This window comes from Arachis stenosperma, chromosome 4 (genome assembly GCF_014773155.1).
Source record: "Arachis stenosperma cultivar V10309 chromosome 4, arast.V10309.gnm1.PFL2, whole genome shotgun sequence".
NCBI lineage: Eukaryota > Viridiplantae > Streptophyta > Magnoliopsida > Fabales > Fabaceae > Arachis > Arachis stenosperma.
Genome location: NC_080380.1, coordinates 150,218,451 through 150,236,427, shown reverse-complemented (window position 1 = coordinate 150,236,427; position 17,977 = coordinate 150,218,451). Strand labels below are relative to the sequence as shown.

The following is a 17,977-nucleotide window of genomic DNA, read 5'->3' as shown; positions in this document are numbered from 1 at the left end:
TATTAAATAATAATTTAATCAAATTTATTAATTATCTAATAAATTTTAAATATCAACTTCACATAAAAATAAGCATATCCTAATTTAAAAAAATATCATAACATCTTTTAAATGAATAGGTAAAAATTCAGGTGCAGTTAATTTTAGGTAAAATTGATAATTGAGAACTATTAAAAAAAAATTTAGTCAAATCATTCAAATTATTTAACGATTTTTAACTATCAACTTCACTGCAGATGAGTTTTCAGCAAATGAATAACGTTAAAGTTTCGAAAATTGCTTCGAATCAATCGGTTGAAACGAGAACCGTTAGTGGTAGCAGTTCGACTAATGGGTAAAACCGTTTTATTCAAAAACCAGTCTCAAATTGTTAAACCGGCCGATCGAACGAACCGGAATCCGGTTGGTTTTTTAAAAAAAGGAGGAGAAACCAAAAAGTGCTGAGTCCTAACTTCCCTGACCCTCAGCTCGGTGGCCTCTCAACTCCAGAAGACCAGAACATTGCTTCGAACGCAGCAGAGAGGAAGTTGCAACCTCCATCTCATCGCCGTTCTTCAACCTGTCCAGCCACCACCTCCGTCGCGTCTGCTCCACCGCCGTCCGCGCTGTTCCAGCGTCGTCGATTCCGTCGCGTGTTCGAGCCTCCGTTCAGCCGCCATTCCTCTGCGCTCCAGCCCTTGTCTTCCAGCCTCTGTTCACCCTCGGTTTCGTCGCGTGTTCGAGCCTCCATTCAGCCGGTGTTCCGCCGCTGTTCAGCCTCCCTTTCGCCGCTGTGCAGCCCTCTGTTCAGCCATCTCCGTCGAGGTTTACAGCTCCAGCTCCCTCTCCCTCCTCTGTTGATTTTCAGAACATGTGAAAGCCAAGGTGATTTCTTTTCCTTCTTCTTCTTTCTTGTATTAATTGTTCAGTTACTGTTTTAATTGGTTGTTGTTTTAATTAGTAGGATGCTGTTCTAGTTCTTGTTTTCGTTGTTGGATTGCTGTATTAACTTGTTTTGTTAGCTTGTTTTGATTATTGACTTGTTCTTATTAACTTGTTAATTTGATAAATGGTTGTTGTGGTGCTGTTCTTGACCTTGTGAATTAGGATTGTTAGGTTGTTTTGCTGGTCTTGATATTTTGATAACTTGTTAATTTGATAAATTGATGTGGTTTGTTGTTCCTCATCTTGATCTTATTATTATTATTTTGATCTTAGTTTATGTTGTTGATCTCAATTCATTGTTTTTGTCATCGAGTTGTTTTTAGTTTTTACTAAACTTTTTTATTGACTAGATGATAGTATCAATCAATTTAATATGTTGTTCTCGTCATTGGTTGCATTTTTTTTTTATCTTAGTTTATCTTTTTGCGAATTTTGATGATTGATGACAAATTTTGATGTTGGCATTATTCATGTTTGGTTGTTTCTTTTGTTATTTGACTTTTAAAATTGTATCTGGATGAAATTATAACACTCTGGTTGATCAGTTGACTTTTAATCTGAATGACATTTTAAAGTTTATATTAGACTATTATGTTTTAGTGTGTTTATTTATATTTTATTTATTATTTTATTATAAAACAATTATTTCAGTTAATTGGTTGAACCAATGAATCAGTAAACCTGTAGCTACAGTGGTTTGATGAGCGGTTCGGTTTTCAGAACCTCGGGTTAACCAAAGAAATAAAAATCTTGAGCTCACTTCTATTACATGGCACTGTTGTGACTGAGAAAACTTGTTAACACTGAATCATGTTCTTCCTTTCACTTCATCCTCAGCTGTCTCTCAACTCATCAATGCATTCATACTCTTACACTTGCATTTCCTCTTCATTCAATAACAACAATCAGAATCAGCACCACCATCCCAATTCCATTCCAATCCCCAAAGACCCCAACAATTCTCATTCTGATGCTTCCTCCATCACCATCAAAGTCAAAGCTCCAACACCTCCATGGATGAAGGGTCCCCTTCTTCTCCAACCCCACGACATCCTTGACCTCTCTAAGCCCAAAAACAAGAGGCTCAGCAAGCACCACGTGGATAAAGAAGAAGAAGAATCTGAGCGTGTTGATAAGGCCCTCCATGGGAAAGAGGTCAGAGGGAAGAAAGTCATGAAGAGAATTGCCAGAAGCATTGAGATGCTTAGGAGAAATCGTAATTCAGCTGAGACCCAATTAAGTTCTTCTGCAAAAGAAGAAAGCTTTGGAGGGTATTTGGAGAAATTGGAGGAGAATGTTATGGTTAGGAGCAAGGAGAGAATGCCTTGGGAGAGGAATGTGTTTGTGATGGATTCGTCAGCAAAATATGAAAACTTTGATGGGTATTTTGGTAAATTAGAGGAGAATGGTGATGATGATGATGAGAAGGTTAGGAGGTGTAAGAGGAGAATGCCATGGGAGAAGGATGAGAAGAGTGTTTTATTTGTGAGGTTGAAGAAGGAAAAGCCTGTGACTGCTGCTGATTTAACTCTTGATAAAGTGCTTCTCAAGAGGCTTAGAAGTGAGGCTGCAAAGATGAGAATTTGGGTGAAGGTTAAGAAACTTGGTGTTACACAAGATGTTGTGGATGAAATCAAAAGGACTTGGAGGAACAATGAGCTTGCCATGCTTAAATTTGACATCCCCTTATGCAAGAATATGGATAGAGCCCGAGAAATTGTCGAGGTTGGGCTCTTGTCCCTAATTGTTGTCTTTACTTGTATATGCTTGAATAAAATGGAGTATAATTTTTAAATCTTCTGGTAGAATATTCAGTCTTCCATGTTAAACTGATTTCAATGATCATATTGCTGGATGTTAGAAACATTGTGGTAGCATGTTTTGCTTTGACATGACTGATAATGATAGCAAAGATGGGTTATCTGGGCCAAGCTCCCTGCTCTGAAGTTTTTCCTTTTCTTGGTTTGGCAGTTGTTTTAGTTTAGTAGTCTTTCCAATTTTGAGAGTTGAAGATTTGAACCAGATTTTGATATGAGCAAGTTTCACTAACAAGTAATTACTGACTTCTTATATTTCAAGCGAATGTGCTAGAGTATTGATATACAAAAGCAGGAAATTTCTATTATACTTGTAATAATTGCATGAATCTTCTAGTATTAATGATCCTTGTTTTGAATTTTGGATAATTAGTTATGTTATATATTATGCATGGTTCATTTTGAGCATCGATGTTATCTGATGGCTACATTAGTGTTTGTTCTGTGTGGATAGTTGAAGACTGGTGGCTTGGTTGTCTGGAGTAGGAAGGATACTCTTGTTGTATACCGAGGATGCAATTATCAGTTGACTTCTACAAGTTCTCAAAAGGTTTATCCTCGTTATATTCGTGGAAAAACTAAAAATCCTTATGAAACAAACATGGTGGAGTCAGTTAAATCCAACAATACTAGTGACATGCCAAGCCGGAATGGTAACCTTAATGATTCCACATCAACTTGCATTCAAGAAGTGAATTGCAGTGGATCATTGTATGAGAGGGAGACTGATAGATTATTGGATGGCTTAGGACCTCGGTTCATCGACTGGTGGTATCCCAAGCCACTTCCGGTAGATGCTGATCTACTTCCAGAAGTGGTTCCTGGATTTAAGCCTTCATTTAGGCTATGTCCACCTTATTCAAGTGCAAAAATTACTGATTATGAGTTAACATACTTCAGAAAGCTCGCTAAACCTTTGCCAGTCCATTTTGTCCTCGGTACGCTCCTGCATGTTGCTGGTTTATGGTCAATGATTTATTTTGCTGTCCATGAAAATTCTTCAACACTGTGAGGTTTGGATTCTTAATTAAGCCACCTCATCAATGTCAATTTAGATAGAACACCTAAATACATTAGTTCTTGATGCTATTTGAGTAACTACTCATACATGGAAAAGCAGTGTCTGTAATAAGAAGTAATTGCTTGAAGATTGATGAATCAAATCAATGTATATGAAAATCATAATAAGTTGGCTGTCAACTAAAGAAAATTTGGCTATACTCAGAACTACTCTGTACTTTCAAGGTTATTCTTTTATGCATAAGGTCAATTAAATAATTTTGTCTGTTTAATATGAAGGAAGGAATAGAAGACTTCAAGGCTTAGCTGCTGCTATCCTGAAGTTGTGGGAGAAGAGTCTTATTGCAAAAATTGCTATCAAGTTTGGGGTTCCAAATACTGACAATGAATCGATGGCCAATGAATTGAAGGCAAGTTTGATAGACAATCTATTGTTCAATATATGCAAGTTTCAAGACAATCTATGTTGAGCTTAAGTCAATGATATTATGCATATAAGGCTTTAGTTGTTCTCTCTCCCAATATAATGGGAAGGGATGTAATTCAGTTTAGCTAAAATCATCCCTTACACCTACTTTTTTTTTAAGAAAAATAATTTCATGATGAGCTTCTATATATGCTTAGTATTTGATAGTGGTGGATGGGGCACTGGATATCCTTTTACATCTTGTATATTAATTGGTTTGTATTAGAAACAAATGTGTATAACTTTGATATCTGCAATGCAGCTTCTAACCGGGGGAGTTCTGTTGTTGCGTAACAAGTATTACATAATTCTCTACAGGGGAAATGATTTCCTTCCTAGCAATGTTGCATCTTTGGTAGAAATGAGAGAATTGGAACTCAAAAGTTACCAATTTCACGAAGAAGTTGCACGAATGAGAGCAAATGAAGTCATTTTTTTTGGTGATTACGCACAAGAAGAAACAAGTACAAGTGGAAGTTTAACAGAATTTGAGGAAATTCAAACGATGCTTAAGGATGTAAAGAAAGTCAAGGCAGATTTAAATATTCAACTGGAAGCAGAAATATATAGATTGGAGAGGCAATTGAAAGAGCAACAGCGCAAAGCTTTCATTGTGAGATTTCATTTTGTTGACTTTCTTTCCTTTTTCATTTATCTACTGGCACTTCTATAATTAATTTATGGATTCTGCAGCTTAACAAGAAAATAGAGAGATCGGCAGCAGAACTAGCAAAGTTAGATGCCGCATGGACTCCTGCAGAGAAGGACGCAGACATAGAAATTATGACTGATGAGGAGAGACAATGTTTTCGAAAGATAGGATTGAAGATGAGTGGTTTGTTAGTGCTTGGTAAACAAAATTTCACCCACACCAGTCTCATTTCGCTGGAAAAGCTTCATTATTTTTTCGTTTAAGAATTCATGCTAAACAAAAAATACAGGTAGGCGTGGAATTTTTGATGGCGTATTGGAAGGCCTACACCAGCACTGGAAACACAGAGAAGTTGTGAAGGTCATCACCAAGCAGAGACTAATCAGTCGGGTCATCTACACTGCGAAAATGCTGGAAACTGAGAGTGGTGGAATCTTAGTTTCAGTTGACAAACTCAAAGAGGGCCATGCAATCATTATCTACCGTGGTAAAAACTATCGACGACCTTCAGAAAAAGTAGCAAAAAATCTCCTAACCAAAAGAAAAGCATTGCAAAGATCTCTTGAAATGCAGAGACTTGGAGTAAGATTTCTTTCTTTAGCATCTCATTAATCTCCTAGTTTTCTGAGAAATTCACAGCCAGATCCTTTATATATGTTTTTTCTTTCCCATTGTTTGTATTCCCCTTTTTCATTTAGAGTGGTGTGCTTTCTGTTGTTTCAGTCACTGAAATTTTTCGCTCATCAGAGACAGCAGACTATCTCCGATTTGAAGCTAAAACTGGTAAATCCGAGTAATTATTCGTGAAATTTGCATTAATGTATGGCAGTATTAACAGTTAAAATTTCATCTAGGTGTCTTTTCCGTTTAAGCATCTGTACAATGACATTTATTATTTATAGGGTGAACTGCAGCAGAAAAAGGAAGCCGAGCAGCGCGAAACAGACAATTAATGTGTGCTTATCTATGACATGCATGATCCTGCAACTATTCTAGTTGTCTGCTCAATTGATGGTATGAAAAAGTAATATAATAAGAAACCCAACATGCATCAGCCATTGGTATATTTCTCATCTACGCTTTTCTGCCGAGTAGTATTGCTAAAATAAAGAGTAATATATGCCTCCTTCTTTAACACATCTTTCTTACACTCATCCATTCTTTTTCTAAAACATACACTCCGCTCCCTTATGCAACGTCCCATTTGTTCTGCTGTCCGGAACAGTTGAAACATCTGGGTGGTGTGGTGTGCTTGGAGGGAGAGGGAAAGGAAAAGGGAATGAAGCATCTGCAGAGATGAACACCGATTGCAGAGTTCAATTTTTTCCTGTCTGCAGATTATGTTCTAAATGTCTGATTAACCCTTTGTAAGGGTATGTTTGCAAGTTCAAGTTTCAAAAGAGCAGGATTTAAACTTTGAACTTGGAGGTGTAAATTTTATACTGCAAAGCCTTTTCTGATCTTCTCCCTTCCATTCCCTTCCAAAGTCATAGTTTTGATTTAAAGCATCATCATTAATACTTTTACTCTTTAGCTCAAACGTTGTTTATAGTTTGCAAGGTTCTACCGAGTGCCAACCACATAAATGTTCTATAAGATTTAGATCACTATGAGTATGAGAGCAAAGGGCTTGGAAGTGTATAAAGCATAAACTATAGGAAAATTTTCAAATATACTAGAGATACTGGTGTTTCAGTCATTTTAATCATTGATTCCAGTCTTGCATATATTTTATGATTGAGATATAATGGTTAAGAATTTAAGAGCATCTCCAATGCTAGTTCTAAGTTCAATTTCATTTTAGGTCCTATAAGAACATTTATGGTATCATATGTCATGTCATAAATAGTGATTTTGAAATTAAAAGTGAAATTTGCTCTTCTAATGCAATATTAGTTCATTTAGAATTTTATATTATTTTTTAATTATTTCATTAACATAATTATACGAATGATAAAATTTTATTAGTTTTCCATCAAAGTGATACAGTATCTAAAGTGATATCGGTTTTATTTTATAAATCAACTTTAATGTAAATTTCAATTCTAAATCAGTTTACTTCTTGAAAATATCAAAAGTGATATTCTAAAATTATTCTATTGGAGATGCTCTTAATCACTGAAACACCATTAATTAATCTTGGTATACTTAAAACTCTTCTTAATCTATAAAGCTTAGTCCATTTCACACGTAAAATCTCTCCCCCACCTCTTTACCCTCATGAAATAAAAATTCACAAACATAATCTAGAATATGTTACGCTTGATTTGTGTCAATTTTAAGCACTAAACAACACTAGTTTTTTCTCTGATTAAATTTGTTCTACAAATAATAATGGCACTCCAGTACGAGTCCTCTTTCGCAATCAACAAACTTGTGTGTAAACACAATTAGTATGACAAAAAAAAAGTGAATTTCCTGGTCAAGATGAATCATATCGTGTTTTCCTTTCTCTTTGACGAATAACTAATGGTAGAATCAAGAACAGTGGAACGCCAAAAATTTTCCAACTTCTCTTTTATTATATCCTTTTTCCAAATGCCTTTGATCTGTATTCCAGCGTCACTTTGCTTGGATAATGGAAACTCTGTAATTTTTCAGTAACTTTTGCTGCTTCTTTTGTTTTATCCCCTCTCTCGAAAGATTAGTGATATAATTACTAAGGTCGTTATTTTATCACCGATTGAGAAAGTATAACTCTTTAAACGACAATTACTCTATTTTATAACGATAAATAATAAGTTTTATATTGACTTAAAATCTCACACATCGATCTATCACATCCCTGAATTGAAGTTCCTAATTTCTTTTTGTTTTCTTAATTTAGAAAATAACAAGATTGACATCTAAATTTTATTTTCTTAAACCGTTTGAGTCACGGCCCTAAAATCCAAATCCCAAATGTGATGAAGTGTATAAGAATCCAAACAACAGTATAACACTAAAACGAGACTAGGTAGCTGGTCGTCTTGGAAAAATGCTATTTACCGTTTTTCTTACGTTAGTTTAAACTTTAAAGTAGTTAATAGACTTTAACATATGTTGTTGTCTTGTTGACTTGAAATCGGAGGGAAGCCGATATGCCAATTTCCTTGTATCTCCTTTTGCAAATATAATTATGCAAATGTGACAGAAAATTAAGAACCGTTTAAACGAAGTACAAAAAATACAAGAAACATTTATGTTGTGTATAAAAAAAATTCAACTATTGGTATAAAATTTATGTTAAAATATATAATAATTTATTTAGTGATTGATTTCTTTATATATATATATATATATATATATATATATATATATATATATATATATATATATATATTTTTATAAGAAATTGTATGATAAATAAAGAATAATAAAATATGTAAACTTAGATTATATATTATATTTTAAATTAAATTTTATTTTATATCGTTAATTCTAAATACAATAACTAATTTTCAATTCAACTAATTTCATTTCAAATCAAATCAGAATGATTATAATTTTTTTTCCAAACATACCCTGTTCATTTCCTCAAAATAATCTCTCGGATGTAGTTCACATTTTTTATAGAAGAGAGTAGAGTAGTAGAGCTAGAGCATTAGTGATAGTGACTATACCAATGAATTGACTGATACATTTTTATAAAGATTATTAGGGGGAACACCCAAATTGGTATTTAAAGAATTTTGGATCGATAATTTTGGTTTCTAGACAATTTTAAAAATGTTATTTGCATATTAAATTAGCTATTGTGTATTTATATATAAATATATATAATTTTAACTTAATTTTTAATATGTATTTTGTATTTTAATATATATTTTATCTAGATAGCTAATTTTGATTGTTGATTTTGGTATATACACCTACTTAACATGATTGAAAAAAATTTATTTACTAAAGGTTCTCAAAAATTACTTTCATCAAATAGATTGATCCATGTTTTACTTTGAATCAAATTTGAAATATGTGTATTAGACAAATAAATTTTTAATAAATTTTATTATAAGACACTTAAGTCTTCAAAAAATATTACTAGTTAAATTAGTCCCATTTAAAATAACAAAAGGACCAATATGTCGTCGCTGTCTTTTGCAAATAGCATTTTTATTAATTAAAGTTCGGACTTGTGTTTCTTCATTATATGTTTCTTCTATATATGTGTGTGATTGAGCATCGAGCTAGGGAAAGGTAACAGGTTGTTTGTTCATTATATTATAGGCGCGTGTGTGGATTATTGGATGCATATATGGCATACCTGAAGTCAAGATTCAAAAATGGAAGTATTATTATTAGTTTGTGTGTGGTTGTGGTGTGCATGGGTTGTGTGGAGTCTATCGATGGTGATGGTGATGGTGAAGGTGCATACATGTTGAAGCTTATGAATGCACTGAAACCCCCTGGCTGGTCCAACACCACCGACATGTGCGAGTGGAGAGGCGTGACTTGCAACCATCCAAGTGGAAGGATTGAAAAGATCGATCTCGGTTTACTGTCGCTGACGGGAACAGTTCCTGCAGGCCTCAACGACTCCCTCTCCCAACTCACATTCCTCGCTCTCTCCTACAATAATCTGAGTGGGCCTGTTCCCTCTCTCGCCAACCTCTCTTTCCTCCAAGTAGCGTACCTCGACAACAACAACTTCACCACCATCCCTCATGGTTGCTTCCATGGTCTTACTACTTTGCACTCCTTGAGCTTGAATAACAATAGAAACCTCCCACCATGGAACTTTCCTACCGATTTGACTGCTCACTCCTCCCAACTCTATTACCTCGACCTGTCCTCTACAAATCTCATGGGCTCCTTACCACCAAACATATCCCATTCCTTCCCAGTTATGAGCCGGCTTTATCTCTCTAACAACAACCTCTCCTCCATCCCTGAGGGTTGCTTCCACAACCTAACCAGTTTGTATGGCCTCTCTTTGGCCAACAACACCAACCTCCCACCATGGACCTTCCCCCTCCACTTGACAAACTCCTCCTTTCGACTTGGCATCCTCTACCTCGAGGCTACGAATCTTATGGGATCCCTACCGAACTTGTCTCATTTTTTCCCCAACTTGATAATTGTTGCTCTCTCCAACAACAACCTTACCTCCATCCCCCAAAGTTGCTTCCAGGGTCTACCCGGATTGCTGAGGCTCAACTTGGGAAACAACACCAACCTTGCACCATGGACCTTCCCCAACTTGACTCACTCCACACAACTGAAAGAGCTCAACCTTGCTGCTACAAATCTCGTGGACTCCCTACCAGAAATATTTGGCTCCTTGCCAAGTTTGCAGACTGTTCTTCTCTCCAACAACCACCTTACTGGGGTCTTGCCAAAGTCTTTCGGAGGATCTAAGGTTGTCACACTGTATCTCAACCATAACAGATTTTCGGGTACAATTGATATCCTTTCATCCATGGTCGACTTGTCTGAAGCTTGGCTTCAGAGAAACTCCTTTGAAGGTCCAATTCCTGACTTGTCCCGTTCTACAGCTTTGCTAGATTTGCAACTTGACCACAATCAGTTGACAGGGGTAGTTTCAGATTCTCTAGCAGCACTCCCTTCGCTGCAAAGTATTTCTTTGGACAACAATTTTTTGCAAGGTCCTATGCCTGAAGTTATTTTTAAGCTTGTGGGTTTTAGTGATAACACCACAAATGGCTTCTGTAACGAATTTCCTGAGCCTTGTGATGACAAAGTGACCATTTTGCTTGAAATTGCTGCAGAATTTAAGTATCCAATTCTGTTGGCACGTTCATGGGGAGGAAATAATACCTGTCAAAACTGGAGTTTCATTGCATGTGATGAGAAAAATAAGATCAGAATGGTCAATTTATCAAATCTGAAATTGACGGGCACGATCTCACCTGCATTCGCCAATTTAACTGATTTGCGGAAATTGTATTTGGATGGCAATAATTTGACAGGTGAAATACCTGAAAGATTGACAAGATTGCCTGAACTTGAAGTTGTGAATGTCTCTAACAACCACCTTGATGGAAATATTCCCAAATTCTCACGAAAGGTCAATTTTATTGCCACAGGCAATGATTTTCTTGTGCTTCCTTCTAATGGTTCCGACCATACACCAAGGCCAATCCCAACTGCTTTGATTACAGGTACTTTCACCTACCTTCACATATAGCATCACAAGTTTTAATTTGAAATTATCGTTTTTAGTTTTTTTATTTACTTAAAAGATAAATATTATAATTTTTTTTTTATAAATTTGCAAGGTGGAAACTCAGTAAATTTCACATGAAGTTGATAGAGAGTCGTTAAATGATTTGATTGATTTGACTAAATTTTTATATAACAGCTCTCAGATATCAACTTCACGTGAAGTCGACTCCACCTGTTTCGTTTATACACATCAATTAGCTATCTATCTATTATTTATAACATTCCTATATATCTATTTTTTTATAACATATAAAATATATAAAAGTTAATACCAACTTTTTTTTAATAATAAATTAAATTAATATTTTTCTTGTTAATAATGTCATGTTAGCAATTCAAATAATTTGACAAAAGATAAATATTAATCAATCATGTTTTAATAAAAATATTTTTAAATACAATAAATATATATTAAAGTTTATATAAAATACTATATATCTCTAATGTTAATATTTTTTTAATATGTATAAATTGAATAATAAAATATAATTTATCTTCTCATTTCATATTCACTTCTTATATTTACTGTATGAATCAATATTTACTTTACACTACTTCTCTTTTTACATAATTTAATATTTTTTGTTGTCCTTTATTCTTAATAATATTTTGGACAGGTATGTGAAAAATCTAATTAGATTTTATCATGCTAACATACTTAAAGAATTTTGTTGATCCTTTGCTTTAGTATTAGAAATATCAAACTAATTGATTTTTAAATTGTGGAATCATTTTTAAATTTTTACCAGCTCAATATAAAAAATTATGAGTGATTGAATATTTGGTCCATTTTTCTTATGATTTTTTTCTCAAAGAATTCAAATTATTGTTTCTAATTAGTATCCACTCCCTTGCATTATATACGTGCAGGCTTATCGGCAGCCAGTGTTGGACTTTTGGTAATATGTGTTGTGGTTATTTACAAAAGCAAGAGGTTACGGAAAATTATGTTCAAGAAAACAATTGTTGATCGCAATGTTGAGGATTTGATACAAAGTGATGGGTTTATGGTGCAAAAACGATATAGTTTCTCACAGGTAAAAAAGATGACCAATTCATTTAGTGAGAAACTAGGACAGGGAGGATTTGGAGTTGTATATAAAAGAAGTTTAAGTGATGGTCGTCAAGTAGCAGTGAAGATATTGAAAGATGTCAAAGGTAATGAAGTAGAATTTAATGGAAAAGAATTCATAAATGAGGTTGCAAGTATTAATAGGACATCTCATGTGAATATTGTCCCATTTTTAGGATTTTGTTATGAGACAAATAAGAGAGCCTTGATTTATGAATTCATGCCAAATGGTTCTTTAGATAAATTTATTGATGAAAAAGCATCATTTAGTGCTGTGTGTAAATTGGATTGGAGTAGACTCTACCAAATTATAATTGGCATTGCTCAAGGACTAGAATATTTACATTGGGGATGTAGTACTAAGATTTTACATCTTGATATTAAACCTCAAAATATTCTTTTGGATGTGGATTTCTGTCCTAAAATTGCTGATTTTGGACTAGCTAAAATATGCACAAAGAAGGAGAGTATTGTATCTCTACAGTATGCAAGAGGAACAGTGGGATATATTGCACCAGAAGTATATAATCATGGAGTTTCTCGAGTTTCTCACAAATCTGATGTGTATAGTTATGGAAAGTTGATTCTTGAAGTAATCGGAGGAAAAGAGAATTATAATGATAAAGATACACATACCAGTGAAATATACTTTACAGATTGGATTTATAAGGAACTGGAGCAAGATACTCTTCCAACAAAATGTCTGACAAATACAGAGAATGAAAATGATTTGGTAAAGAAGATTATTTTGGTAAGCATATGGTGTATACAGAAAAATCCATCAAATAGACCATCCATAAAAAGAGTGATAGAAATGTTAGAAGGACCACTTGATTCTATCCCATTTCCTCCAAAGCCAATGTGGTATTCTCCCCAAGGATCAAAGTTGCAATCTCCAGATATAGCTGATGACAATACACATGAGACGGATTCATCAACTTCAGTTCAGAATGATTCCATCAATCCAAATGAGTTTGCCTAAGTCAATAAAATTTATGTAATTGTTGTATAATATATTTTTCATTATACTCTTGACATCACTCTTGCTTAGTATCTCTTTTTCTCAAATGGTATGTCTGTGGAGCTATAAGAACTTATTGACATGAGAAAAATGAAGCTTCTCATTATCTTAGAGGCACTTGTAGTTGTATTTGAGTTGTGTGGTTTGCTTGCTATAGACTGAAACTAAGATTCAATGCCATGTTCTTATTTCGGAAAGCATTTCATCACTCATCAGATCATAGTTTAATACTTTAATTTCATGAATCTTATTATTAGATCCTCGGATTCTGTACATAGTGATTAGTGAGAGTCCATTAGTGGTTACTTCTGATGAAAATGCACTTAGCTTGCAATCATTCTTTTGAAGTGAAATTATTTCATTAGCATAAATCAACATTTTAACTTCAAATTGAGTCCACAGTAAATACGTTTTCTGTATTAAGCTTTGTTACTAAGAAAACACGGTGTTGATTGGCTAATTTCTTGTAAAAATAAAGTCTTTCATAACAATTTTAGTAAAAACTAATAACTAACAAGTGTTAGAACACTCAATAGCATTTCTTACCGTAGACAGAAATATTAAATATTGAGCCATTCTAAGGTTTTTATCTAGTATTCATATATTGCCTTGTTTATCTTTTCTTTATTTTTCTTTACTTCTTTTCCCTTTCTTTTTACTTCAAGTACAAGAATGAAACCTCTGCCTCACTGTGGAATCCGTTGCAAACAGAACTCTTTAATATAGTGTGTTTAAGTTGGATTTTACACCATTGATTCTCAAATTCCTTCCTATAATACATAAAATGAATATTATTAAAATTTTATTCTGTATATAAGTCGAGTAAACCAACCCAAATACTACGTTAGTGTGAGTCTCTAGCTAATACTGTCTCTTTCTTTGAACGCATTTAACAATTTATTGTTGTCTCTTACACTTATACATTGTGTCTTTGAAAAGTCCAAAAATAATCATATTTGGGTCATTGCTGTCTTGTACTCTATCTCTAGTTTTATGTATCCTTCTATTTTGTAAAATATCTTATACTTCTTGTATTTGAGTGCAGCTTAGCATTAGCATGTTGTAAAATATCATATAACCCTAAATTATATTTCTTGATTTATATTATGATGATTCTGAGTGATTAAAGCTAGATTCATGCATCATGATACAGAGCAGTAGTAGTTGGTACTTCTAAGGAAGTGCCAAAATATCGCATGTATGAAATCTTATTCTATTATGGAAAAATATAAAAATAAACGTTACATGTCTCAGTATTAAATTAAAGTTCACTGATTAAATTTTGCTATTAAAAAAGAAGGGCTATGTGATTGGTAGCACTTGTTTTATGGCGTCTTGTTTAAGTTGTTCTTAGATGAATGTTACAAGGATAACTTACTCTCTAATTTATTTAGGAGCAATGCTAGGAGCCAGCAACATTTGTGATTGGTAACCATCAATTAACCATCAATGATGATTTGATGGTGTGAGATTGGTGTGAGATTTCATCCAATGACTCACCTTTCTCTGCTGGTTACATACTGGCCAAAATGCAATAAAATTGCTGGCCCCTAGACTTTTAGAAAGCGTTAGACAATATTTACCTTTCAAGTTCACAGTATGAATTTGTTCAATACTAGTACTTAATAAATACTATATGTATCTCATATGATGACTTGTTTCAGATTTTTTTTAGTTATAAGTTGCTGTTGCCTTTTTTCTTCATTTGGCACGTAGCATTATTCATGCTATCATGTCTTCCTTCATCTCTATTATGACATGAATACTTTTACAGTTTTACTGTTTTACATGTCCTTCCAACATCACTTTACTGGCTAATGAGACTAATTTTATATACTTTAAAAGCTTTAGCAAGCTGTTTATTCCACTAATAGCACTTTGATTTTTTTTTTAAATAATTGTGGACTTGTATTTGTCTTATTTCGCTCACTTCAAAGTTCAAATAATGCAAATGGTGGGGTTGAGATAGTGAGATATATATTCCATATTTAGCAAGATTTTCTTTTCTCTAGGTTCTAGCTATCTGATGATAATTGATGTGGGACTAACAGCACACTAACCCACCAAGAAACAAGAGCACGAACATGATAGTGATGTGATATTAATAATGGATCCCGTTAGGGACAAAGGATCGAATTCTTGACCTTTCGGATCTAGGACTTTAATACCATGTCATGATACCACTCATCCCAAAAGCTTCAGCTGATAAAAAAATGTAACATTAATAATTATATCTCTAATACTTCATAAATCTCCATTATACACATTGTATAAATATTTCATTGGCTACTCATACTTTCTCATTAATAATTGAACTGAAGGAATCCAATGAACGTATTATCTCTTGTTGACCTGCGGTCAACAGAAGAAGATGGCAAATACAAAGTCATGATACAATGCTTTTGTTGATGGGTTTCCTATAAAAAACTTATTAAGAAAATAAAATAAATGAAATTTCTTGTTTTGAATTTTTTTTTTTAAAAAGAGATGAGAATAAGTTAACTTCCAAATTTTTTTGTATATTGAATACGTTAAAGAATATAATTTTTTTAGTGTATTTACCTTTTTAACAAATAATAGTATTCAATAGTAAATTAGAATTTATATATTTTTTAATGTATTTACCTTTTTAACAAAAGGAAGAGATAATCGCTAACAAACACGTATGATTGAATCCTTAGGCGGGGCATGAACGGGTCAATGTATGGCTTAATAATAATTATATTTGGTGTACGTTAAAATCAGTCGTGAAAATTAATTATTAGTATAAAATAAAGTATCCAAAAGCTCATTAATAATGTAAGCATGTGACTCTGGACAAAGTTGGTGTGAGATGTTGGATATTTGAGACATCAAATCTGCAAGCTAAGATGTGCTCAACTGCTCATTGACTATATTATTGTACCATACACAATAAATATAAGAAGTCCTTTCGCTCCCGTACTCCTAAATAATAGTGCATGCATGACTCTATAGTTTACTTTGGAGAATTTAGGTAACTAATTTTTCTTGTATTCTAAATGGAACCGATCAAGGTCTCTTATTATTACTGTGCGATATATCATATGTAATCCATGCAAGTTGTAAAATATCTCGTCAGGTTGCTAACTTGAAGAACATTGTCGTGAGCTCTGTGACACACACAGTAATTATTAATTTATCATCGGACGAAAAATGTATTGTGACAAAATATTCTCAACGATCTCAATAATTGGCACGTTTATGAATGGTTAACCTAGCCAAGTAATTTTGCATAATGCATATGGTGTCAATTACTCTTGTTGGAGATAAAAAGTTTGAAACAAGAAATGTATTAATCCTATTAAATGAGGCCAATTTTGTGGGTCGCGGACTCGTGATTTGGTCTTTTCTCTTTCATATGGGCTTCACTGTCAGTATTATTTTTTATTCTTAACTTGGGCCTATTCTATTCATTTGTCCAAAAATAATAGCACATGATCCGTTCATTTTTATTCTTAATATGTACGTATGGTCCACCAATACTAGAAAAAGAGAAAAAAAAAAGAAGAAGAAAAATATACTTATGGTCCATTCCTTTTTATTCTTAATATATACTTAAAAAATAGCCAACTTGAGAAATTAGTAAACCCTAATTTCTTATTGTAAAATATTTCTTTTATATATATCTGTTAACAATTATATTTGGATATTAGTTATAAACATACAAAATATAACAATACTTCATTTTGTTTCATAATATCTGTCATATTTATATTTTTAAAATATTTATCTCATTTATAATATTTAAATAATATTAAAATCTTAAATTGAACAATTTTAACCAAAAAGACTAAAATATTAATTTTAATTTTTTTTCTAGTTTTTGTACAAAATAATTAAATATTAAATACTATTCACATAATTTTCATCATTATTAAGTTTTTTGTTAACCTTTGATCGATTTAGGTTGAAATATAATATTAAATGATGAATTGAATTAAAAAAAAACATAATATAATAACATATTCTAAATGATTTATGGTAAACCAATTGAGCTTACTTCTATTCCATTGCACTCTTGTGAGTTGTGACTGAGATTCTGAGAAAACTTGTTAATTAACACTGAATCATGTTCTTCCTTTCACTTCATCCTCAGCTATCTCTCAACTCATCAACACATTCATACTCTTGCATTTCAGAAACAACAGCACCATCCCAATTCCATTCCAACCCTCAAAGACCCCAACATTTCTCCAATCCCACGAAGTCCTTGACCTCTCTAAGCCCAGAGGCTCAGCAAGCGCCACGTGGATAACGAAGAAGAAGAATCTGAGCCAAGGATTTTGATATGAGCAAGCTTGACTAACAAGTAATTACCGACTTCTAATATTTCAAGGCAATGTGCTATAGTATTGCTATATATAAGCAGGGAGTTCCTATTATCTTTGTAGTAATTGTATGAATCTTCTAGTATTAATGATTCTTCTTTGAAAATTCTTCAACACTGTGAGAAGCTATGTTCTATTTTATGACTTGGATTCTTAATCAAGCCACCTCATTGATGTCAATTTAGAAAGAACCAACTAAATGCATTAGTTCTTGATGCTATTTGATTAATTACTCATATATGGAAAAACAGTATCTGTATAATAAGAAGTAATTGATTGAAGATTGATGAATCAAATCAATACATGTATATGAAAATCATAATAAGTTGGCTGTCAACCAATATTAGCTTATAGAAAGAAAATCATTTTGTGTGTTTAATATGAACTATATATGAAGGAAGGAACAGAAGACTTCAAGGCTTAGCTGCTGTTATCCTAAAGTTGTGGGAGAAGAGTCTTATTTTAAAAATTGCTATCAAGTTTGGAGCTCC

General features: G+C 33.2%; 2 protein-coding genes across 5 annotated transcripts; both read left to right on the top strand.

Annotated features, from left to right (window-relative positions):
* Positions 1 to 470: 470 nt before the first annotated feature.
* On the top strand, positions 471 to 9,390 carry LOC130976160 (chloroplastic group IIA intron splicing facilitator CRS1, chloroplastic-like). 4 transcript variants are annotated; one of them, XR_009084623.1, is made up of 10 exons: positions 471 to 864; positions 1,576 to 2,649; positions 3,196 to 3,679; positions 4,041 to 4,171; positions 4,490 to 4,840; positions 4,921 to 5,077; positions 5,169 to 5,461; positions 5,603 to 5,662; positions 5,782 to 5,893; positions 9,086 to 9,390. XR_009084623.1 is itself a non-coding variant. In XM_057900934.1 (9 exons), the coding sequence occupies exons 2-9, from the start codon at positions 1,780 to 1,782 to the stop codon at positions 5,830 to 5,832; spliced, it is 2,397 nt and encodes a 798-aa protein (XP_057756917.1). In that variant the 5' UTR covers positions 471 to 864; positions 1,762 to 1,779; the 3' UTR covers positions 5,833 to 6,672. The 4 variants fall into 4 exon arrangements, 2 of the variants coding, with proteins under 2 accessions (XP_057756917.1, XP_057756916.1); XR_009084622.1 differs by lacking the exon at positions 9,086 to 9,390 and adding an exon at positions 6,105 to 6,672; XM_057900934.1 differs by lacking the exon at positions 9,086 to 9,390 and having other exon boundaries at positions 1,762 to 2,649; positions 5,782 to 6,672.
* On the top strand, positions 9,183 to 13,305 carry LOC130975969 (receptor-like kinase TMK4). The gene is made up of 3 exons (XM_057900677.1): positions 9,183 to 10,464; positions 10,588 to 10,980; positions 11,915 to 13,305. The coding sequence occupies exons 1-3, from the start codon at positions 9,183 to 9,185 to the stop codon at positions 13,096 to 13,098; spliced, it is 2,859 nt and encodes a 952-aa protein (XP_057756660.1). The 3' UTR covers positions 13,099 to 13,305.
* The last annotated feature ends 4,672 nt before the right edge of the window (positions 13,306 to 17,977 follow it).

Bases quoted from the DNA above. Each gene is read 5' to 3' on its own strand.
- LOC130976160 (XM_057900933.1), top strand. From the start codon at position 1,735: ATGTTCTTCCTTTCACTTCATCCTCAGCTGTCTCTCAACTCATCAATG. The intron at 2,650-3,195 runs GTTGGGCTCTTG...CTGTGTGGATAG, and splicing joins GAGCCCGAGAAATTGTCGAG to TTGAAGACTGGTGGCTTGGT. The intron at 5,078-5,168 runs GTAAACAAAATT...CAAAAAATACAG, and splicing joins GAGTGGTTTGTTAGTGCTTG to GTAGGCGTGGAATTTTTGAT.
- LOC130975969 (XM_057900677.1), top strand. From the start codon at position 9,183: ATGGGTTGTGTGGAGTCTATCGATGGTGATGGTGATGGTGAAGGTGCA. The intron at 10,465-10,587 runs GTCCTATGCCTG...AAATTGCTGCAG, and splicing joins GGACAACAATTTTTTGCAAG to AATTTAAGTATCCAATTCTG. The intron at 10,981-11,914 runs GTACTTTCACCT...ATATACGTGCAG, and splicing joins CCCAACTGCTTTGATTACAG to GCTTATCGGCAGCCAGTGTT.